Raw genomic sequence first — 24,948 nt, 5'->3', positions numbered from 1 at the left:
GAAACCCTGTCTTGAAAAACCAAAAAAAGAAAAGAAAAGAAAAGGTGATCAACACCATCACTTTCATACAATCAGGAAGGAGGATTGCATATATGCACACCTCCCTATTGAGTTAGTATTTCCCAACGACTCTTTATTATCTGAGTAGGGAGAATTTCTCATTCTCTGAACCTGAGATCTGTAATGTTTTTCACAAGTGCGTATCTATTCATGAAACAGTAAAAGCCATAAACACTGCCTTTTCCCTTATACATATACGCAGGCATGCTATATAGGCGCCTTTCTAATTACTTTGATTCAGTCTTAAAATTAATAAATGATGGGGTTGTGCCAGCCAATTAACTATTATTTATAACACTTGCCTGCCCTCTTTTCTGGAGACCTGTAACCAATCAGGAAGTACATGTCAGACAACGCAGGCAAGGAGAAGGGGTCCCCCAACAGCATCCATGTGACTCTCTAGATGAAAGATTTTTTTTTCTTTCCATCTCTGTCTTAATGAGTGAGAAAGGAACACTTGGTGTGCAACTGGAGTTCTCTGAGTGACAGGTAATATCGTAAAGAAGAACTGCTCTTTTGTAATTACAGAGAAAGTCATTTGGCAGTGTTAAAATACCTTCTGGGCCGGAGCTGTATTTTATACAGAACTCTGAATAACAGGGAAATGGAAGATGAATTACAGAGATCAGTTTACGGTCATTGGAAAGTCTGATGAGCTAGAAAAAAAACACAGCACGCAAAGTAGTTCCAACCAAATTAAATTCAGGAGTAAACGATAACGCCACAGACATATGGTTGAACCCCACAAGGTTATTTTCTCCTCATACAGCAGTTTGCCTTTTCGAAGAAAAGACTTCCAAAGCAAGAAAACAAGAGATCGATACTTGGTTATTATTTAAATAAGATGTGGGTTTAAATATGGCATAGTTGGGAAATGCACTTCATTGTCTAAATTAGGATGGTTGTTTTAGTCTCTCATTGAAGATGGACTATTCATATGGCTTCCCAAGGAATCTCTCTGGTTGTGCTGGGCACAGAGTTCTTCTGCAGAGTCGAGTTAGTGGACGCATCAGCGGCAGACTCCCCCATAACCCCATGCAGAAAAATTGTTCAGATGTTTCAAGACAGAGCATCAGTCCTCTTGGCTTGCCCCTTCCCCTCTCCCATGAGTCTTTGAGGTACATTCATGAATGTTGGGCACAGGACCTTGGGGGTTTAGAAGATCTTGCATTCATTGATGGAGAACAGCTTCCTTCTGTTTCGCCTCCTGGCCTGGTTGACAGCTGTTCGGACAGCACATTCAAATACCTGCTGTACTCCCCGGTTGCTAAGGGCTGAGCACTCCAGGTAGCCCTTGGCTCTCACATCCTGGGCAAGTCTCTTCCCTTCTATGGCATTGATGCAGGAAGCCCTGTGAGGTCCCACCTCTCTCTGGTCCGTCTGTGTGGCCACAACCAGCACCGGGGTACAGGGTAGGTTGCTCCTGATCTCACTAATCCATTTGTTCTTCAAGTTCAGAAATGAGCTATGGTTGGCCACAGAGTAGCACATTAGTACCACATCTGCCTGCTGGTAGGACAGGGGCCGGATGCTTCTGAAGGCATCGTTGCCAGCAGTGTCCCAGAGACCCAGGCTGATCTGGATGCCATCCATGAAGACATCTACACCCGTATTCTCGTACACTGTGGGTTTGTAGGCCTCCGGGAAGGTCTCAGAGGTGAAGCGCACCAACAGTGAGGTTTTCCCCACAGCACTGTCCCCTACCAGCACGCACTTGATTGAGCTCAGCATCTTCCTTGTCTCAGGTCCTACTGAAGACTCCCAAGGGAAAGAACCCTCAAGGGCTCAATGGGCTACTGTAGCAGTTCCATAGAGTAAGGAGACAGCAGTCAGGGTTTATGTGCTCAGAACCTCAGACACCAGTTACAGATCGTTCTTCTCCAGTCTGCCCAGGTGAGAAACAGTGACCGCTTGGGAAACCTCTGAAGCTTGGGTGCCAACTGGAACAGAAAGAGACGGGGGAAACTGAGGTTCTCCTTTCCGATGACAAGAAGCATCCTTGTTGACAAACTAATTAAGAATGGAGGTCCCATCTCAGGGTAGCTGTTCAATCCTATTTGTCTAGTCCCATCCCTCCCCTTAGCAAAATAAAGTTAGAACCTGTCACCCAACACTTAGCACTGGAACACATCTCCCAGCCAAAAGGCAGGAGGAGAGTTTATTCTTAAAAATCCTCCTTTGAATGGAGAGTATAGCAGTACCCATCTCTAATCCCAGGATCCAGGAGGCTGAAGTGGGAGGAGCCTCAGTTAGAGGCCAGCTCAGGCTACATAGCAAGAGACCACAGAGAGGGAAGGGGAAGGGAGGGGAGGGGAGAGGTGGAGGCAGAAAGGACAAGTCTGATAATAACACAAGGAACCGCTCTGACTGCCACATGGAAAAGGCCTCAGATGCCTACCTGGTGTGCGAATGACTCGTGAACAGCTCTTGACTGGCCAAGAAGCGGGCAGGCAGCCTGGCAAAGGCAGCTGGGCGTGCGTGGCCTCAGGTTCTCGTAGATCTCAGCCACTTTGAGAGCTGCAAGGAAGACAAATTAATGAGCGACAAATGGCATATATAATTTCCTTCTCTCATTGAGTAATCATCCAGTCCTTGGTTTTCGTAGGAATTGGCACCGAAGCAGGAGAAATCACTGGACCGGCATAACAAGTGCCGTGGTTTCTCCCTCGAGAGTCTTTGTTAAGGTTGGCTGCAGATGGGGAAGATGCTCTGTGGAGTTCTTGTTCTCCACAGCTGAAAGCGGGTCTGTGACCTATGCTGCTGTGTGTAGGCACTGACATGTTGCTTAAACTCTAATACTCGGTTTACAAGCATGTAAGCCTGTAATGCATTTAAAGATGTGGAGACTAAGTTATTTCTCTCTTCAACAATATGGGACAGTCATCTGCAGAGCGGGACCCTAGTTAAACAAAACTACTTGCTTGGAAGCAATTATGTTCAACACTAACTTTTAAACAGGACTGCCCAAAGATGGCAGGACCCGAATTTTTGAAGGGGAGAATAGATTCTCAATTGTTTGTGGGTTTGAGAGCGCCAAGCGAAGAGTTCAGACTTGCACACAGTATGCTCTCCGATGCGTACATTCTCTCAAGGCCAGCCTCACTTCAGTCAAACGAAACGTTTAGAGTAAAGGTGGTCAGTGTAATTGGCTTTCTTCACCTCCCGACAGCAATTGTCAAGCTTATCCCACATAAAGCACACCTGAGGCAGATTCCTGTGAAGGGCAAGGGTTCAAATCACCCTTCTTAACCCTAAGGATTCCTCCAAAGTCTTTATACCCTTGCCAACTTGCAGTTTCTGTTTAATTTGACGTGATAGCCTTTGCAAATGAGTTAAATAAATAACACATGATTTTTATGAATTCTGTCATCTTACACATAAGCTATGTGGCCGAGGCCAAGTTACTTAACATGTCCGAATCTTGGTTTCCTCTAAAAATGAGTTGTATGGAGATCCATCATGTTCTCTGCTTTTATACTAAAGATGCCCAACCTTGAATGTCCCTGGCATAGCGGCTGCAATGCCACACATGTGGGACACGCTCACGCAGGATGGCCTGGACACCCATTTGTCACCAGATCTTTGACAGAAGGGCTCCATAATATTTCAGTTAGACATAAGCTCCTTAGACCTATACACAGCCTAAACATGAATGTGTGACCTTGTTTACAGATGACACCGCATTCTTTAATTTTTCCTGCCAGTGTAGCAGGACAGAATTAGTAAAGTGGTTCATGGATCAGACTTGTGGGTTATTTCTAACGGATTTATGGCCAGGGTTCCTAAGTGAATACCTATAAAAAAACATCCCTGAGATGGCATGCTAAGAATGGGAGAAAAAGCAGCCTGGTGGTGGCGTCGCACACCTTTAATCCTAGCACTCAGGAGGCAGAGGCAGCTGATCTCTGAATTCAAGGCCAGCCTGGTCTATAGAGTGAGTTCCAGGACAGCCAGGGCTACACAGAGAAACCCTGTCTCAAAAAAAAAAGAAAGAAAGAAAGAAAGAAAGAAAGAAAGAAAGAAAGAAAGAAAGAAAGAAAGAAAAGAGCAAAGGAAAAAAGGACTGGGAGAAAAGGGCAGGTAGCGTTGGGATGGAATCCGAAGTGTCTAATTAGCAACCTGTATGGGCATATTCAAACAGTTCCTTAGCCTCACAATATCTCAGTTTCTTCCTAGTAAAAACCAAGGTCCTAATACCTGTCTCACATGGTTGTTGAGAGTCCCCTGTGGGCTTAAACCCTTGGCTTAACACATCCCATGAACAAACTGTGCGTATATATGTATATAAACACAAAGCACGCATGATCAGCAGCACTGGCGAGCAGTCATTACTAAATACAATGACAAGCGGTTACTCATTCACACGAGGAACTTGAAACCTTGCTAAAGAGAGCTCATAGAAATGAGATTTAAAAAAAAAAGACAAGAAATTTCTTCTTATAGCATAAAAATAAGATAGTACCGGAATAAAGAAATGCTGAGACGTGTCCCCTATAGAGATCAAAAGAAATGCCAGACAGGAGAAAAAGACTGTTCTGAGTGCAGTGGCCTTCCCACAGCAGCCCATTGTCAATGAGTGACACAACCAGGGCTTCAATTGCCCATGCTGTAAACAGTGAGGCGTGGCAGACTTTCTTGGTGGCCTCCCTGAGACTGAAGGCAAAGGAAAGCCTTTATTGCCTGACCTGGTGGTAGCACAAGAACCAACCCCCTTGTACAGTTCTGAAAGGTGAAGTGGCCTCGGCAGATGGCCATATATGGAGCTGGAGGAGTGGCAGAGAACACAGCAGTCCAGGCTAGAGCAACACCCTATATAGACATGATCTTCAGTGCCCAGCACATGTCACATGCACCCTCGGGAGAGCCACTGTGGCCCACACAGGCAGCATGTAGGCTGACGGACTTTCAGTGAAATTTCTCCTAAAGAAGGACATTATCCCTTCTACGGTTTGTGGGAGGAAAATAAAAGTGAATTTTGAGCAGTGTGTCTAACCAGCCAGGTGTCCTCTGCGGGGCTTTCCATTGGGAAGAGTTACTTTAATCGTCCGCTGGTGATGTTTTAAGGAACACCCTTAGTGTTAGGCAGTTAAGCTGCCTCTCTGGCTCTTCAGTCTGGAATGAATGAACCTCCAGTCCCAGCGTGTCTGAGTCTCATCTCGTAGCTTGATTTCCCTTTGCTCTGTTCCTACTGTTTCTGTGAAAGGAGGCACGGCACCTTCTGCAGGCCTCCACAGTTCAGACACAGAGTCACATGAGAGAGAGCTCCAAGGGACAAGCTGGTCCTTCGGTCTACTCTGACAATGGAACAAAAGGAGGCAGAGAGAGAACTTGGGGCATGAGGTATCTTCGTCCACTTCCTCCGAGGACTAACATTTACCACACAACTCTCAGCTGGCACGGACAGACAGTCATTCTCACTACGACCCTTCCATAGACAAACTGATTCTCTAGTGGCCGGGAACCCGTCCCTCACTCACCCCTTTTCAAACATCTTTCTTGACCCTGCATCTCCCATTGCCACTTCTACATGCTCTCTCAGTTGCTCTGCGTTGTCCCCATAGTTCCCGCTGTGTTTACTTGATGCCAGAATCGGGACGCAGCTGAAACAGTTAGCCCCATTTGTAAAATGGAACCAGATCGCTACTTCGAGTGAGGACCAGCTCTAGATGCAAAGGTGGCTGCTAGTTCCTGCTGCATTTAACCACACGTTGACATAGAGAACTGCTCTCATTTTGCCCTGTAAAGCAAAGCCCCTTCAGAGTACATCCTATTTAAAAACAAACCTTGAATGTAACTGTGTGGAGGGTTTTGGGTAGATGGCTTTGGTGGAGGTAATTTTACACAAGCACTGCCCCCTCCGTGTACAGCAGTTTGTGCTTGTAAGCCTAGCGCTATGATGAGGCTGAGGCAGGAGGGTTGCTGTGAGTTCCAGGCAGGCCTGGGCTACAGAGGCATGGGAGCATGTGCTCCCCCTCTGACCTCCCAAAAAGATGAGACCACAACAGTTCGGCAGTTCAGGCCTCTCTACTAACAATCAGTCATAGAAATAGAAGGGGTCCCCAGGACGCTAACCGTCACTGCTGAACTGTTGGCGATTGGTTGCCTCTGGAGAGGAGACAGTTGTCTTCTTCAGTTGTGCACCCACTGCTAAGCCCCCTGGGCTTCAGGAGACAACTCCCGATTCATGGTCACACAGATAGTCCTGGTGAAACTCCGTGGGTCACAAAACAAAATAAGTAGACATGAACAGGAAAGAAACTTTTGTGGGGGTGGGGTAGACAGAGGTGGTAGGGACCTGGCAGGGCGTGCATGGACAGGATGCACCGTGTGCATGAAAAATGACGAAAAATGTAAATAAATATGTCTTTATCTTGCTTTTTCTCTTCTCTCTTTTTTTTTAATTTTCTTTTGTTGTTGTTTGTTTGGTATTTGGTCCCCACCCCCACTGCCCCGCCCCAAACTTGTAGCCCTGGCTATCCTGGAACTCACTCTGTAGACCAGGCTGGCCTTGAACTCAGAGATGCACCTGACTCTGCCTCCCAAGCGATGGGATCAAAGGCGTGGGCCACCACTGCCCAGCAAGGTCTTTACCTTAAATTCTATTTTATCCTATTTAATTTCACTAATTCTCAATCCTACTTGAGTGGTTCAACCCTACTATGCTGCTAAATGCTACAAACAGTCATGAAATTCCCTTTCAAAATAAAAAAGACTATATATTCATTTGTCAGTTTATTTTCTATACACAGATTGCTTCTGTTCCAATCAGATCCTGCTCAGGACTTACCTTGGCAAGATACCTGCTGCAACTGTTAATGTGTTCTCCAGGGCTAAGGGTCTAAGCAAGTTTTGCATTCCTAAACCCAAGGTGCATTTAACCTCATCACAGCAACACTAAAACAGAGCATCACCTTCCAAACCCAAGGCTTCCCACATGTCTGCATCCAGAGTCTCCAAGTCTCTGAGTCATGAGTTCTTATACTATCCCTAGACCAAGCCACACCCAGGAAGAGGTGGGCACTTCGGTCTGGTCTCCACCAATGAGCTGGAGAAATTACAGGTGTGAAGTTATCCTTTACCCAACACGGGGGAAGACACGTGGCAGCAAGGACCTTCGCAGGAACTTTGTGACATTCAATTTCTAACTAGGATTGCACTCTTTTTTTTTTTTTTATGCTGTTTAAAATAACAGGCTTCATCTAAGAATAGTGAGCTATTAGATAAACTAGTTTCTTCCTGTAATTGAGATCCTTTAAAATAACAGTGGAGAGCCGGGCAGTGGTGGCAAACACCTTTAGTCCCCGCACTTAGGAAACAGTGGCAGGCGGGTCTCTGAGTTCGAGGTCAGACTGGTCTACAGAGTGAGTTCCAGGACAGCCAGGGCTAGACACAGAGAAACCCTGTCTCAAATAAAATAAAATAAAATAAAATAAAATAAATAACAGTTAGAAGGTGTTAAATTGAAACAGCAAAAGTACAATTGAAGATAGTAATGATCCCAAAGGTGTGGAAGGGAAAGAAATTAATAAGCAATGAATATTATATGTAATTTCCTTCATCCTTGGTTTATTCGGAAATTTGCATTAAAGCTGGAGAAATCACTGGAACACTAGCAATTAGCTGTGGTTTCTCCCTTGAGAATCTTTTATAAGGCCGGCCCCAGATGGGGAGGACCCTCTGCAGAGTTCTCTACAAAGGAGAGCAGGCTCCTCTAGTCTACGTTATCTACGCTGCACCGTGTAGCTTTCCGACGTGTTGCTTGAAGGTGCCATGGTAGGTTGTTCCTGGGACCTGTGATTGTAGGTGAATCTCCTTTCCTTCATTTTGTTTATGTGTATTTAAGATACAATTACTAAAATAGGCATGCTTGACTTGTGCGATTTGTCTGTGTGTGTGTGTGTGTGTGTGTGTTGCTGGGGATCAAACCCCAGAGTCTTGCACTTGTGAGCCAAACATCACCTGCTGAGCTACATCCCTAACCACCAACCTGTGCAGTTCCGAAGAAGTGCTCTATATGGGTCACTGTTCCTTTAGTTTGGGCTTTGAAAGGAAAGGAAAGGCTGAACTGGACCCTTGAAAGAAACAAAGTTTCTGGGTTGAGGATATAGCCTAGTGGTGCATCACTCACGTAGCATGTGTGTCTCTAGATTTAATCCCCCCACCCCACCCCAAAAATAAATTTATGAGAGGTATACCAGTGTCTTTGATCTTAAAATAATCTAGCTCTGGACAACGAGATTTGCTTAAGTCTCCTGGAAACACTCACTCTAATTTTTGGTTCCTTTTTAAAATATCAGTCTTACTTTCTCCTTTTGGAAGAAGACATTGGAAAGTGAGCCGCTGCCTCCAGTGACAGATTATCACAGGTGCCTTCTACCCAGCCTCCCTCGCCCTTCCTGCTTACACAGAGCTTGGTTTTGTTTGTTTGCTTGCTGGCTGTTTTTTGATAGTCAAAGAAATTGGAATCGCACCTGTGTATTAAGCGGCACAAAGAAGCCGTTGCTGGCTTTGTTGGGTGACAATCTTGTTGTTTTCATCGCCAAGATGAAAATACAAAATCAGAAACCGTGCTTAGCTTCTCACATGTATTTACTTGTAGAGAGGCAGAATGCATGGTGTGTGCTGTTTATGGAGGTCAGAGGAAGACTTGCCCAAGCTGAGTCTCTCCTCCCATCTTGTGGGTTCCAGGCACTGAACTCAGGTCACCCGGCTGAGCCATCTGGGTGGTCCAGAGTCTGAAACTTTGTATCAACAGAATCTTACATTGAAGATTTCACACCAGGGAAATTCTGTCCATGCACAAAATTATTTAAAATACCGTCTATTATTACCTTCTGTTATGTGTATATGAATTATATGTGAAATGTTAATGACTTTCATATTTAAACTTGGGTCCTATTACCAACATTTATCATCATACCTATGCAAATATTCCAGTCTAAAATATTCACTATTTAAAATATTTTTGTTCCAAGCAATTTAGACAAGGGATGTTCAGTGCACATGCACACACATGTTCTTGCATGTGCAGGCACATGTGTGTATCCTTATCTAACAGAGATGGTGACCCATTTGTAAGTGAAATAAATACAAATGCTTATCTCTCTCTAGAAAACAGTGACAGCAAGTGAGAAAAGAGGGTGGTGAATGAATAAGACTGGAAAGCAAGCTGGAGAGATGGCTCCGTGGTTAAGAACTCTGGGTCTATTCTTCCAGAGGACCCAGGTTCAATTCTCAGCACCCATGTGGCAGCTCACCAAATGCCTCCCTCTCCAGAGGATTCGACACTCTCAGCACAGATGTTCACGCATACATACAGGCCACAAGCATCAGTACACATGGAATAAAGAAAGATTTTTAAACAACTGAAGACATATTGAAGTTGAGTATTGGATATGTGAAAGAATGTAAGTTTCCTTTCTGTTTTTTGTGTTTAGTTCAAAATTTTTAAATTAAACATTATTTTAAAAACAGATTGGTGAGGTGGCTTAGTGAGTGAAGACATCTGCCATCAGGTCTGACAACCTGAGTTTGATCCGGGAATCCACATGTCCAGAGGAGAGAACCCACTCCCATAAGATGTCCTCAGGCCTCTACACACACACAACCTAGCGTAGCATGTGCAGTGACTTCCTGTCCCCAACAAATAGATTAAAAAAAAAATAAGTTGTAAGGTTTTAAACAGCGGGATCTTTTCTTGTAAGCATCACCAATAATAATTTGCCTTAAGCCCACGATCCTCTTGTCTCGGCCTCCCAAGTACTGTGATTACAGGCCTGTGTTACACTGCCTGACTGCTCTAATGACTTCGTAAAGGGTTTGGAGGAATGCTGTTGGGACATCAGGTGACAAGTGACTGAGACAAACAGGCAGAAGCTCAGAGCATGTGCCCTCCAGGTGGAAGCCACCACCCCGGTTAAGGATACTAAAATAAAAACCTGTGATTCCAGTCCAACCTGCTTTGTGTCTCCATGAAATGTGAGCCAACTGTATCCAGGCCCTTTTTAAAATTTCCTAAGTCTTCAGCTTTTCCCAGCCAAACGAGATGGTCATAGTTTCTTAAAGACGTTTAAAAATTCTTCTTAGGGATGGGAGGATATTAACTCTTTTCTTGATTAAATGCATCACCAATATTTGTTTAATACATATGGTGTGCCCATATGTTTTAGGAAATTCCCCTGATTACCGGTACTCCCTCATACTGAACAGCCGCTAGTCTGTAGGGTAACAAGTCCCCCCACTGTGGAAACAAATTCAGTGTGTTGAAAGGACCAAAAGGTCATCAGCGTCAACCCACTCACTTCCCCCACAAGGAAGCCAAGAGTTACAGAAAGCAGCTCAGCTGCGACCGACTTCCACGCCCAGAATGGAACCTGCTGAGTCAGCACATTTTCCATCGGCTGGGCATGTTTCAAATGCTCCCTGACTTTTCTTTCATAGTTAAGTGCAGAGCTCATAAAGCTAGCTAATGCCTCCAAATCATTCATTCTAAATTAACCAATTCCCCCGCATCTCTCCAGGGGAAAGATTCTACCTCACAAAAGGGACCTTTTTTCACTCAGAAAGTTGCTCCCGATTCTAATATGAAATTATTTCTCCAAACAGCTATTCTCTTTCTTGTTGACATACTTTTTAGACAGATCATTTATTTTTCAGGTAGTAGTTACCATAAGTCCTTTAGAATTAGGATAAACCCTTAACTCTTGGCATATTTAAATGATGAAGAAGGCGGGCCTCTTCGCCCTGAGAAGAGAGCAGTGATTTTGGTAAGTGAGAAAGAACATCTAACATCACGAATCTGAAGGCCTGGTTAGATCCTCATTCCCCCCCCCCCCTGCTGATTAATAACATAACCTTAGGTGAGTCACAGAACTGGAGCCACAAAGCATGGAGGATAACTGGGAGCCTACATGACTTCTGAGTCATCCGAGAGGATGCTATTATCCCACACCAAGCTGAATGCTCGACCTTTGGCAAAGAATTATAAAACACCAGCACTTGCCAGATGCTGTTTTAAGCACTTTACAAAAACTGCCTCATTTGATGGCAACTGTACCCTGCTGTCAGCTCCACTGTCTCTGCAGTTTACAAAGGGGACAGTAAATAAGACACAGAGATGTAATGAGCATTGCCCAAGATGACACGCTAGTGAGGTACACCGCTGGGGTCTAGACACTGGCAGTGAGCTGAGAAGACCAACATCAGTCTCTCTGTCCCCTCCAGTTTCCTGTGCTCCCTTGGGTTAGGCCTGCCTACCCCCTAAAACCTTAATAAGACTAAGATAAAAAAATAACAGCAGTGTGGAGAGGGAGTAACAGAGTGACATTCTGCAGTGTGTGAGTGATTTCTTCCTTATTCCAAACACAAAACAGATTTCTGTTTTCTTTCTTTCTTGTTGTTTGTTGTTGTTGTTGTTGTTGTTGGCAGCAGTGGGGGCTCAGTAATATAACCTCTTGTCAGCATAAGGCCCTGGGTTCAATCCCCAGTAGAGAGAAACAACAAAAACAAAAGATCTGTTGTTTTTGATAAATGTTGTTGGACAAAACTCAGTGGATGTGTATTAGACAGGGCTGAACACTCCTCCTCTATGTGACAAAACCATTTCTAAGGACAATCATGCTCTTGATTCAATCTCATTGCCAGTAAGTTATAAAATACACTCCAGTTCCAAAATTACTATGTTACTTACATTCAGTAACATAGTTTATATATGCATTAAGACTTGCTCTTCTCTGTTGGAGAACCTGTTATTAAGTTGTCAGTCCCCCCCTATGACTGGATGGCTTTCTGAGCTCCGTGTAAAATGGGGGACTTCCTCTCTCAACTTCCTTCTTCCCTGTCTCTACCTTTGTCTGGAGAGTCCCTGAATACAGGTGGCTGGCCTTGGCTGGGCTTTGGCTGAGAAGTGACCTTGTACAAAGCTCTCTACAATGCTGTATAGCCCGGCATACACAGCCTGCTTCCCACCCGCATGATAATTAGCTGCTGTATAATAACCAATCATCCCTTCCTGTTTGCTTGAAGCTATGCCCAATTGGCCCTTTCCACCCACACCCCTAACTGACCCTTTATACACCCTATTTCTGAAACAATAAAGTAGACTCACTTCGTTGCAATGTCTCTGGAGGTCACTCTGCCACACTCAGCCTTCCAAACCCTGTTCGCTTTGTCCTCTCAGGATGGTGGCCACTAGCATCCAAGGAGAAAGGGGTGGCACACTTATCAGTCAGAATTAATTAAAATACAAAATTTCAAGAGGTCCTCTGGAAGACCAGGACTCAGGTAACTCTAGATCCGCTTTGTCACTACAGCTGCCCTGTTCTCATCAGGGAAATCTGAATCTGCACACACTATAAAGAACTTACTCAGACAGGCATGGTAATGCCAACACTTGAGGGTCTGAGGCAGGAGGATTGACATGAGTTTGGGACCTGCCTGGTCTACTACTTATGAACTAGGCTACATAGCAAGACCTTACCTCAGTAAAGAGGAAGGAAAAGAAATGAAAGGGAAGGGGAGTGGGAGGGGGCAAGGAGGAGGGAGGGAGGAAGGGAGGAAGGGAGAGTGTATATGTGTGTGGGGGAAGTCAAGAGATAAAGGAGAAAAGAGAAGAGAGGAGCAAGAAAGAAAAGAACTCAGTCTGACTTCATCACTGCCAGAGCACAGTGATCAGCCAAGAGGACTCTTTACCTTATTACCTTGTTCACCCCACTCTTTCTATATCTACCAAACGTTTAAATGCAAACACCTTCTAACCAGAAGCTCCATTCTCTGAACACACTGTGCTGGAATATTCACGCATGTAGTAGAGGCAGGTGAGAATGTTCATTACGGCAGCACTTGTAACAGCAACACAATAAGTACACTAAAGTGAATGGTCCATGAAGAGGGAGTGATTAGACTAACAATGCCATACCCACACAATGGACTGTCACAGGGCAGGGGCACACACACACAGAGAGAGAGAAAGTCAAATCACTCTTTGTACACTGCCCAGCAGTAAACACTATACACGAAGAAGCAAGTTCTTGGCTTGGTAAAGGATTCTTCCTTCCCATTCATATAAAACTAAATGTGTAGATACAACCCAGTGGCCCTAATGAGAGCCAGCTTCCCTTGTCCAAAAGAACACTGAGCCAGGCAGAGCAAAAGGCATATGTAGGTAAAAGCCCTTGCTCTCATCAGTAAGTGGCCACTACAGCCTGCTGGAGGTCCTTATCTCACCTTACCCTTGCTCCTCTGGAGAGCAAACCTGATAGGTGCATGGCTGCCAAACCTTAACTTGCCTGATCCTTAAATCCTCTAAGAGAAGAGTCAGGTGAGAACACGAGATCCTGACGCTCTCTTAAGAGTTTTATACCTTCCTCTGGAACACAGACACAAGTCCTTTTTATATGGATTGCATCACAGACATAGTCCACAGCTATGCAATTAAATGTCTCCCTAGATGCTCAGCTGAAAGGTCAGGAAACTGAGATACGAAGTTGTAGCACCCGTAAAGACACTGGGGCACCTCTGTGTAGGACTCTTCTTTTCTTCTTTTAACGGCTTAATTTATTGCTTATACATATATAATGCTCGATTAACATTAACTTAAACATTCACAGAAGTCTGAAAAATTAGGACCATCTACCTTTAATTGACTTTAACCTAAACTTGGCCTAATGGGGACAGAAGGTAACAAAGAAAATGTCAATGTGTGAGATCCTGAGGGTACCATTTGAACTAGATCCTGGAGTAGAAAGGAAAAGAGGAGAGTGGACCATATCCAAACAGAGGGAGTAGCCCTAAGTTCAGGCTAGCATAAGGGAAAGCCTGCATAGGTGGGTGGAGACAGTGTCTGAAGCAGAGGCTGGGGGTGGCACAGGAGATTCCTGGCCTGCTTTTAGCATTGCAGGTGCCTTCTCTCTGCATTCCAGTCTCTTCTGATCTGTGTCTACAGCATTGACTGGCTATCCCCAAACCCTCCTACCCTTCCCCACCTTAGTATCCTTGACTATGCTGCTCTCCTTCCTCTTCTGCAGGCATTAAAGACACTGCCACCTCGCCCAGCTGGACAGTCACTTTCAAGGATGTATGGCACAGGAGACTTGAGTCAGGGTGCGATGGGCTAGAAAAATGGCTTTGGACAAGCCCAGGGACATGATCACAGGGACATGACCATCTCCCATCCTCTTCAGCACTGCCCCATCCGCTGGAAAATCCAGGCAAATCACTTTTCGAAGGCAATACGGAGCACACAAAATCATTTAAAAATCATACCAGTGTATGTGCTGCCACTGAAAGCAGGAGTGACAAAAGTTGAAGAGAGGTGGCTTTGCTGTACAAATTAGTGATGTCCTGTTCCCCCATTTCTGACACTCCTGCTATGTAAGGAGAACCTTCCCGATTATCCATGCTTCAGTTTGAGAGAAAGCGGGCAGCCTTACCCAACCTCAGGTATTTTATTATAGTACCAGACAGACTACAGACTATACAAAAAATGCCACCCTACCCATTCACCCCATATCCACTGAGGATATTCAATAATTTGCATTACTGCAATATTGCTACAGTGACGAATCAAGCAGTCTCCCCAGTATTCTGTGATTTGTGCACTGAGGCTTCTAACACAGAGGAACTGAAGAGAGACTATCCCAACAGAGAAACACAGGGCTGCGCTGCTAAGAGCAGTCACTGCTCTTAGGAACCACGTGGAATTCTTGCCTCTATCACCTCTGATCAGGATGCTACAGTACACTATGCCCCGGAACATATTGCTCCAGGCCCACCCAAGCACATCCCATGACGGGCTTATTTATTTCAGAGACGTTGTTGTTGTTGTTGTTGCTGTTTTGTATGAATAAGTCTTACCCAAAGAGTAAACCTAAAACCTTTTCAACGGGATCTTCTGTTTCATTTTTTTTTTAACTTGTTCATGGCAACCTCTCTCTCTTTTTTTAATATTTATTTATTTATTATATGTAAGTACACTGTAGCTGTCTTCAGACACTCTAGAAGAGGGAGTCAGATCTCGTTACGGATGGTTGTGAGCCACCATGTGGTTGCTGGGATTTGAACTCTGGACCTTCGGAAGAGTAGTCGGGTGCTCTTACCCACTGAGCCATCTCACCAGCCCCTTCTGTTTCATTTTTAACCTGGTCCAAGTTAAATGAGGGTGCGTGTGTGCATATGTGTGTGTGTGTGTGTGTGTGTGTGTGTGAGCGTGTGCGTGTTTATTTGTGTTCAGGTACTAGAACAGTGAGAACCACACATGGCATTTTTTCAGAAACAAGGTCCAAAGCATCCCTGCTATCTGGGTTTCATCTTGAGCAGGCAGAGTCCTTTCTCTCCTCTGTGCCCCACGAGACACATGATTCAGGGGCTTCCTCTCTCCATCACATGAAAGCCTGTTATCATCTTCCTTCTTTATGTGTCCTCTCCTGGATGAATTCCAGGGTCTCCTTGGCTGCCTTATCACTGCTATTTTGTGCACAGACCAGAATATTCTGGGCCCCTCGGGTTTTTTTTTTTAAGGATTACAGACCAGAATCTAATCAGATACCCCAAAGAGGAGGAGAAAAAGAGGTCGCATCAAGTATCCAGGAGGGAACCACCTTACAAGAAGGTACCTGCCTGCCTAGGTGGCCCTCCATTAATGAGGTACAGGGTCAAGTCTTTTTCACAGTCCACTGTACTTCTGGTCCCATGCTCTCCTCAAAGCCAATCTCACTGGAAGAAAAAAATTACCCACGTGAACCACACAAATAAATTCACTTGTACACCAGAATGGGGCACCAGGAGACCGCTTCCTGATTCCATTTCTGAACACTGCCCATTTGAGTACCCCTATAGCAAACCAGTCACAGCCTGACCCTTAAAGTGTCTCCAAAACGTCAAGGGCTGGGGGGACTTGACATATCTTGACAGGTAGTGGAACTGGGTGGGTATATATATATATATATATATATATATATATATATATATAGTGGAACTGGGTGGGTATATATATATATATATATATATATATATATATATACCCAGTTCCACTACCTGTATATATATATATATATATATATATATGACTTTTCTCAGCATTCTAATATTTTAATCTAAGTATAACTCTTACATTTAGACATATTTTTATATTTTAAATGTTTAAAGGGCCTGTTGAAACTTTATTAGCCTAGAAGGATTTTTTTGTTTCTTTGGTTTAGTTTGCTTTGGTTGATTTAGTTTGGTTGCTGTTGTTGTTTTTTTGAGGCAGTGTTTCTCTGTATAGCCCTGGCTGTCCTGGAACTCACTTTGTAGACCAGGCTGGCTTCAAACTCAGAAATCTGCCTGCCTCTGCCTTCCAAGTGCTGGGCTTAAAGTTGTGTACCACCACTGCCCGGCTTAGCCTAGAAATTTTAAAAATGAAAAATCAAGGACAGATTTTTCATGGTAATCTAGTAATGAATTTTTAATTACATTTATTTATTTGTTTTTTATCTTGTGGCCAATTCCCCACTCACACCACGTGGGTCCTGGGGACTGAACTCAGATCATCAGACTTTTTGTCAGGTGCCTTTTTACCCACGGAGCCATCTTGCCAGCCCCATATTTCGTATTGATTTTTCAGTTTAGCACACACAGGAAAGAGCTTCCTTGTGGCATCTTCAAATATCTGCGTGCCCTTATCCGTCATTCTCTTCCACTCCAGCCTCACTTCACCAGTTGCTTGTCTTTAGCTGTACTAACAGTTTTGGAATAATACAACTTAAAAAAAAACAATGACGACAACATTATCCTCACTCTTCCAGAGTCCTTTTCCTCCCTTTAAAGGCACATTCGCAAGGCCAACAGAAACAGCGTGGCGACAGCATAATTAACATCTGATACTCCCTTACCTATTCATTTTTCTATTATTTTTCCTCCAAAACAATTTATTTTTTTAATTAGTGGTCATGGGATACTTGTTTAGTAAAGATATCACTAGTTCTCGATCTGAAATTCAGAGTTTTAGCTGGTCCCTGGTATTTTATTTGCAAGCTCTAACACCTCTAGTTAAGTTAGAAAGGGGAACCTAATCTAGAGCCCAGACCACCAGCCGGCTGAGGCTGGGCTGCTGGGGCAACGTCAAGGCCTGCCCACATACAGAGAACAAATGGATTACATTCTGCGTGCTCACCAGGAGCAAGTTATCATCCTCTGGACTTAGTTTTATCATGGTGTGAAACAAGAGGATTTCATCCCAGGTCAAAATGCCAGGAGGACCTAGGAGGGGTATGTGCTATTTACTTCAGTACCTAGAAATACAGCTATGCCCTGCACGTCTGTCTGTAATGGGCTGCGTACCCAACAATGGCTCCATCACATTATAGCATCTCTGATGCCATCGTTGCCCCCACTCCTACCCAGTACTGAAGATGGAACCTAGAGATCTAAACAAGCGAGGCAGGTATTCTACCACTGAGCTTTGCCCTCCGCTCTCTTTGTTTTCATCTCATTTTATTTTATTTTATTTTATTTTTATTTTTATTTTTGAACCCAGCGATTTAATCTAAGCTGTCCAGGCTGGCTTTGAACTCACTCTAGCCCAGACAGGTCTTGACTTAAAGTTCTCCCACCGCGGTCTCCTGCCATTACAAGCTATGTCACCATGTCCAGTTTAGTAGCTGACTTGATTTATGTCAGTACACTTTATGAAGTCTACACAGTGACTAAATTAAGGAAACATTTTCTAGAACCTGCCTATGGCATTAAATGACATGTGACATTTCTTTCAAACAAGCACTCCTCAGAGATAACTATTCTTTTAGAAGCAGACACAGTAAAACAAGGAATTTCAGCCCATTTAAACATCCAAGTCCATAAGCCCAGCTGTTACACACTACACTATTTATTCAGTGTCTAGAAAGTTCTAGACCGGGCTGGTGAGATGGCTCAGTGGGTAAGAGCACCCGACTGCTCTTCTGAAGGTCCAAAGTTCAAATCCCAGCAACCACATGGTGGCTCACAACCACCCATAATGAGATCTGATGCCCTCTTCTGGTGCATCTGAAGACAGCTGCAGTGTACTTACATAAAAATAAATAAATAAATCTTAAAAAAAAAAAAATTAAAAAAAAAAAAAAAGAAAGTTCTAGACCACGATGCAGGCACTTTCATGTTAGCTCATTTTCTCTTCACAATAGTCTCATATGGTAGAAAATACCCCAAATTTATAGACCTACTGGCCAAGGCAAAGAGGAAAATGTATAGCCTCTGATTACATTCACTGTTAATTGGACCAAAGCTACAGTCTTGAGCATTATGTCATCTCACCATCCCACCATCTCTTCCTACATAGAGGGCCAAGAACCGGGAAGCAGGACAGGGCAGGTGAATGGGTTTTTACTCTAGCCAGGCTGTCTAGCACTCCCGTGTGTGTGTGTGTGTGTGTGTGTGTGTGTGTGTGTGTGTTCTCTATAGCCTTGAACTCACAACAATCCTCCGGTCTCAGCTTCTCAAATGCTGAGATTATAAATGTGAACCACCACACCCAGCTTAGAGCTTTAGAGTTTTATGTAGCCGTGAGCTATACCCATGATGGTAGATGTAACTATATTAAGACATAAATAAAGTAGGGTGTAGAGTAGTGTTCCAACCACCTGTGGCTTCCATTTTGTCTACTGAGTTTACTGTGCATCTTATCTTGTTTAAACAACTTTTCTTAGTTACTTGCTTTATATACAGCACTCACTGGTCACGGATTTGGCTGACTGTGGAGACAAGATACAAATTCTGCTGCTGGGGAAGAAACAAATGGAGACAGGAGATGCGCCAATTTAGTAGGTGCATCAAAGAAGAAACCAGACTGGAAATGAGATGCTCAGGTGAGGACCCCATTAAGGACTTATGGAGGAAGCTGGACTCCAGAGAAGGATATTAAAGATTAGAGAGGAAGCAATGAAGTCTGCCAATGGCTGAAACCACTCAAGTGGCACACAGGAGGTGCACCGAATACGAGCTGGAGAGGAGTTTCACAAAGCCAAAAGAGGGGAAAGTGCAAAGTCCTGGAGAAGTAACAAGTGTGTGTCTGGGGACCACGCAGATCGCTCTACTGTACCCCAAACTAGAGCTGAAGAAGTAATAGGAAACGAGGAAGAGAAGATCAGCCTGCTGGGATGGCCAGGTGGCTCAGTAGTAAAGCACACGACACACAGGTGCCGGCGCTAGAATCCTAGCACTTATATAGGTGTCAATAAGCATAGTGACCTGCCTGTAATCTTGGCCTCGGGATATAGAGACAAGTGATCCCTACATCTAGCCCAGCTAAATCAGTGAGCTCTGGATTCAAGCAAGAGACGCTGCCTCAACAGACAAGGCAAAGAGTGATGGGGGAAGGCACCCAGCAGCAACCTCTGGCCTAAACACACACATGAATGTGCATACACATACACACCTAAACACACACATGTGTGTACATGCATACACACACAAACCCCCAAGCCTATACACACACGCACAGCACACATATACACACGATTAAACATATACATATATGTGCATATACACACACACAAAGCCACATGTCTATACACACATGCACAGCACAAATATACACACACTATTAAACATATACATATATGTGCATATACATACAAGGCCACATGTCTATTCACACATGCACAGCACACATATACATATGCTTAAATGTATACATATATGTGCATACATACACACACAAACCCACATGCCTATATACACATGCACAGCACACACACACACACACACAAATCCATATGCCTATACACATACATGCACAGAATCAAATATGTATGGTTCCTTTGGGAAATTTCTGACATGTGATGAAATTAGAAATATTCAGCTGTATTCATCATTTGAAAATTTTGTTTTACTTAAATTCCAGAGCTCTACATCTAGCAGTAAATTCTCTAACTTTAAAAATATAGACTCACCAACCTATTAACTCCAATACCCTTCATTAAATGTGGTTTCTGTGCAAATCAAAGTGTAAGACCCAAGAACCGTAGATCCCTAATCTAAGATCCTCAGAATTTTAAAAGATAAAATATAAATACATAGATTTTTAAAGCATCAATTTTCTTCAAAATGTCACAGTGATTTTCACATCATAACTGCATCTCGCTATGATCATTGGTTGTTTGAATAATGCAGTGCGTACTTCAGAGACAACAATCATTCTCAAAATTGACAAAGAAAAGAAAAGGAAAGGAAAGGAAAGGAAAGAAAAGAAAAGAAAAGAAAAGAAAAGAAAAGAAAAGAAAAGAAAAGAAAAGAAAAGAAAAGAAACCATAACTGGTGGAGAACACGGTGAGCTCTCCACCTGTTGAAAAAGGAGACCAGGCAGCCATGATCAAATTCAACTGCAAAACAGCATCAATACATGTTGAAAAGAAATTTGCAGTGCAAGAATTTCAGTCATCCAAAGAAAGGACAACTATGTCTGCAAAGCTTAAAATGTAAGGTTAGTTTGTCACAGCTCAAACAAACAAAAACATGAACTTAAGTTGAAAATTCTGGGTTTTTTTTTCTTGACTACAATATTGAAAACTAGCCATCTAATCTTAAATTGAAACCATAGGCATCTCACCCCTTTTGGAAGAGAAATTTCTCCCAGACAAGCAGGTAAGAGGTCTTTCTCAAGTCAGAGGGCAGAACTTGGGGAAATCCAAAGCCATCAATCTGGTTTGGAACTTTCTATCTAAATTTTATACAGGTCTTCCCGCTATCCACATTATGTTCACAGCTCTAGAATTTAATATTAATATTAAACTTCCCTTTTAATTACTTTCCCTGAGACACAGATAGCAAAAAGAAGAAAGGCACTGGACAGACTGCCAAAGCCTCCTTTTAATTCAAATGCTCCCTCTGGGAGTTAGCAGGGCATGGGGGGAGGGGGTCTCTTCCACTGGGAAGCAACATTGGGATTCTCCCTTATGGGGTCTGTACACCTTGGAGTGAAGACCCTGGAGTAATAGGGATTTCAGTAAACAAAATCTTACAGATTACAAAAGCATATTCTTGTGTCCTTGTGTTAAAAAGCATATGTCGCATTTGTTACTGCAGATGGGCACTACTATTATGAATCTACATTTACTATTAGGTCTTAAAGCCAACAGTACTGTGGACATTTCTCTGATACAGCCAGAGAATCGAGATACTGGAGCGAAATAACAACATTGTCTTAGCAGACAGAGGAAATTGTGGCACTGCCAATGTGTATGGGTTTTCTGGCTTAACTCCTCCCATTTCCTGTACAGACATCTAGTGCCATCTATCCCCTCAGCATGACCAGAGGAAGAGATGCTACCAACATCAAGTGAGCCAGTTACTGTCCAAAAATACTAGAACTGACCTAGTCAGCCTTTATCTGAAGAGAAATATTATAAAAGCAAATGATACAAAACCCCCTGAAGGGGTTTGTTGCTGACAGAAATGGCTTTAGTCATTTAAATTTGATTTTAAATATCTGCTTTCCCTTTCCTTGCGAGGAGGGCTGATCCACCATGTTCTTAGACTTCCCCACCATGGTGGGCGTTGCCTTCAGCACACAGTTGGAATAAAGCTAATAGGAAGTCTTGTGGCAACTGAGGAAAAAAATACAAGAGAAGGAGGTAGAAAAGGATTCACAGTGAGGTATACATCCTTAGAGGTATCTCAAGAGACAGGAAGACAGGCCTGGGGGGGTTGGAGACAAAGGAGGGAGGGAGAGAAGCCAGCTACTCACCTGCAGTAACAAAGGGCTCTACCAGCTAGCTAAGGGCAGCGATGAAGCTGAGTGGGTGATGTACGGAGACTGTTCCTTGGCCTACAATGGTCTGATGAGCCTTCCTCAACTGAAAGTACTGTTTACTGAGAATCCACTAGGTAACATGCTAACACCCTTGCTTATCCAACCCATACCGACATGCTCAGAACGCTAGCATCTGCACGTGTCTGGGCACAGTCACTAACTTGAAGACTATTTCATAGTAAAGTGTTGAGCATCTTATGTGACGTAGGGAATATTATTCTGAAAAGGAAAGGTGGAACGGGGCTATGAGCACCACTGTAAAGTCAGACCAGGCATAAGCCTGACCATCGGGAGTCTGTTCTGGAGTGCAAGCTGAGGCGGGCTGTAAGCGGGGATTATGGGATGCAATGCTATTACTCTGATACAAACAGAACTTGGCATCAAACCTAACCACAGGGCTACAATGATTAAAGCAGTAATAGAAGGCAGGCTACACGCCTTACATGAACACATCTGTTAGAGATTTTCATCTTCTACCTCAAAGATAGGTATATAGTCCTCATACTACCCCCAGAAAAAGAGAATCTTGACTCATATTTCATAAATCCATAGGCAGTTTCACATATTTGGTCTCTGAAGGGTTGAGAAAGGATTCCCTCTCCCCACCCCCCACCCCCACCTGCAACCCACCCTATGACATCATCTTATGGCTTTCAGCAGAGCTGGCTGGTTAAAGCATGTGAATTTGGGGTAAGTGTCTCTCTGTTGAGAAAAAACTAGAAGAGGCTTGAGTTTTCAACCAACACCCACAGTTCCCCAGACTACAGGCTCTCAAACTCGCAATGGCCAAAGGGGCATCTGTGGTCAAAAGGCTGTACAGGGGAAAGGCTGTCCCCAAAGCTGCCAAGGCCCGACCCCATGTCAGCTTCTGGGAAGAAAGACTATTTAGGTGGAGAATCTGGCTCCCATTCTGGAGTGCTTGCCTTGTGCATGCATGAAGCCATGGGTTCAATTCCCACACTGAGCATGCCTGCACACATAGACATTGACAGACAGACAGACAAGAGAAGGAAAGGGAGGAGACACAGAAACAGAGATGACAGAGACAGACAGACAGAAAGGGAAAGCTACATCTTACACTCAGAAACAGCACACAAGCCAGCTGTGTACCTTTCCCCGCCTGGCTGGGGGTGTCAGCTGACCCTGACCCGGTCACTCCACACTGTAGTCTGCGTTGATCCTCTCTGTATGCAAATGTCGCTGTGTCTCTGGTGTTCTCTGAGGTTGTACCCAGTTGTATATAGGATACTTCAGTGGAATTTTGGGAAGCAGCTCTCCCTACAGGCCTCGGAAGGATGGACTTAGGGCAGTGTGCACAATCTCTTTGTGAGGAACCTGCTCGAGCGCATGCGCAGCGCAGCTTGGGGCTCTGATGCTCTAAAGCATCCGCCTGCCGCCATCTTGTCCTCAGGTCAGGATCAGGGGAGAGTCTGTTTAACCTGAGATCACAATGAGCAGAACGGGATTTCCTCCATTCCATAATGCTTCCCCTGTGCTACTGACAGCCTCTGAGGCCAGGGTTCTTAATGTGAAACTTACGGAATCTTAAGAAGACTTTAAAGAATTTAAATAAAATAAAGAAATTAAATAAAGACTAGGTGCATATTCCCAAACTGTACGGCAAATGTCCATATTCTTATATAGGCTCTTCTTCTCAGAGCTCCTTGCTTCTCAAAAGACTCAGTAATCCCAAAACTTATTAAAAAAATGTCCCTCAGGGCTGGAGAAATGGTGCAGCAGTTAAGAGCACCGGCTGCTCTTCCAGAGGTTCTGAGTTCAATTCCCAGAACCCACATGGCAGCTCACAACTGTCTGTAACTCCAGTTCCAGGGGATCTGACAGCCTCCCACAAACATACATGCCGGCAAAACACCAATGCACACAAAATAAAAATAAAATAAAATAAATCGGTTTTTGGAAGAAGAGAGAAAGAAGCACACCCCTACTCGGGCTGGTGGCTCACACCTGTAGTCTCAGCATTCCATGAGGCCTCCCTAGACTATAAAGTGAATTCCAGAATACCCGAGGCTACTGAGTGAGATTCTGTCAGAATGGGGGAGGGGGATGAGGGAGGGAAAATTAAAATGAAGGAGAAGAGGCCGATAGATAATGGGGTAGAAAGAGGCTGAAGGCTCTTCCAGGGCATAAGCCAACACCAACACACAGGTCACACAGCGATGGGGGTGGTGAGCAAGTGCTCACACAAGTCTGACTCTAGGTTTCTGATGCTTCATAGCCAACAGACCCTAAGCCAAGGCTCTGCTGTGAGGATGAGCTCCCAGTTTGTTCTTGGTTTATCACGTCCTGACCTGAGAGATGGGAATATGGGGAGAGAACAGCTCATCTCCAGCATAAGAAGAACGTGTGAGAGTTAATGACAGTCACTGACATTCTAAAGGCAGGAAAACAGAACCAGGTGGGCTCAGGACCACGGTTATCGCAGAGGTGCCATTTCCTGTCCTGTTCATTTTATGATGTATATCTGTCATTATTATTGTGAGTGTTACAGGTCTCTGGTTATGGTACTCCATTTTATCAAAAATTATTCTTTCCCTCTTCCTTTAACATAATATTATCGTGCACCAAGATTCCCAATACTTTCTGCTATAACCCCCTCACCATACTCTCATGTCAGTTTATTCCTAATGATGACCTCCCTGTCGTTTAAAATCAAGGTATTCATGGGTTTTCAAAGTTCCCTGGATGATTCAAATTCCTGCCCAAAGCTGTTTGCTTGTGGGGGGAAACTCCATGGTACTCACTGCATCTGTCTAAGGAGTGTAGCGAGTGCAGCCTCCTGGCTTTCGTGTCTTTCTATAACAAGCAAATAACTCTGTCTTTACCTTCTCTGTTTCTATACCTTTACACAATAAGTTCTTGAACTGTGAGTCTCCAGCCCTCAGTCTCACCCACATCAGAGACAGGCAGACAGAGACAGAAACTGACAGAGACACAAACACATAGACCCAGAGAGTATGTGTTTCCTCGGACCAGACCAAACTATAACCTTTAATCTATAGCATTTCACAAAACATTGCCTGAAGACCATCCACATCAGATTTATCAAAAAGTATACGTGTATTCCCTCCTGCCTCTTTCCCGACAGA

At 44.0% G+C, this 24,948-nt stretch overlaps 1 protein-coding gene across 1 annotated transcript in view; it reads right to left on the bottom strand.

Annotated features, from left to right (window-relative positions):
* Positions 1-790: 790 nt before the first annotated feature.
* Rhoh (ras homolog family member H) overlaps positions 791-24,948 on the bottom strand; it is a 30,407-nt gene continuing 6,249 nt past the window's right edge. The window contains exons 2-3 of the mRNA XM_021163744.3: positions 2,459-2,577; positions 791-2,000 (exon numbers count right to left, since the gene is read on the bottom strand). Coding sequence (XP_021019403.1) covers positions 1,216-1,791 — 576 coding nt within the window. The 5' untranslated portion in view covers positions 1,792-2,000; positions 2,459-2,577 and the 3' untranslated portion in view covers positions 791-1,215. The remainder of the gene's footprint in view (positions 2,001-2,458; positions 2,578-24,948) is intronic.

The sequence above is a fragment of the Mus caroli genome, unplaced genomic scaffold (assembly GCF_978045245.1).
Source record: "Mus caroli unplaced genomic scaffold, Mus_caroli_1 scaffold_4, whole genome shotgun sequence".
Lineage (NCBI taxonomy): Eukaryota > Metazoa > Chordata > Mammalia > Rodentia > Muridae > Mus > Mus caroli.
This window is presented reverse-complemented; position numbering and strand designations above follow the sequence as displayed.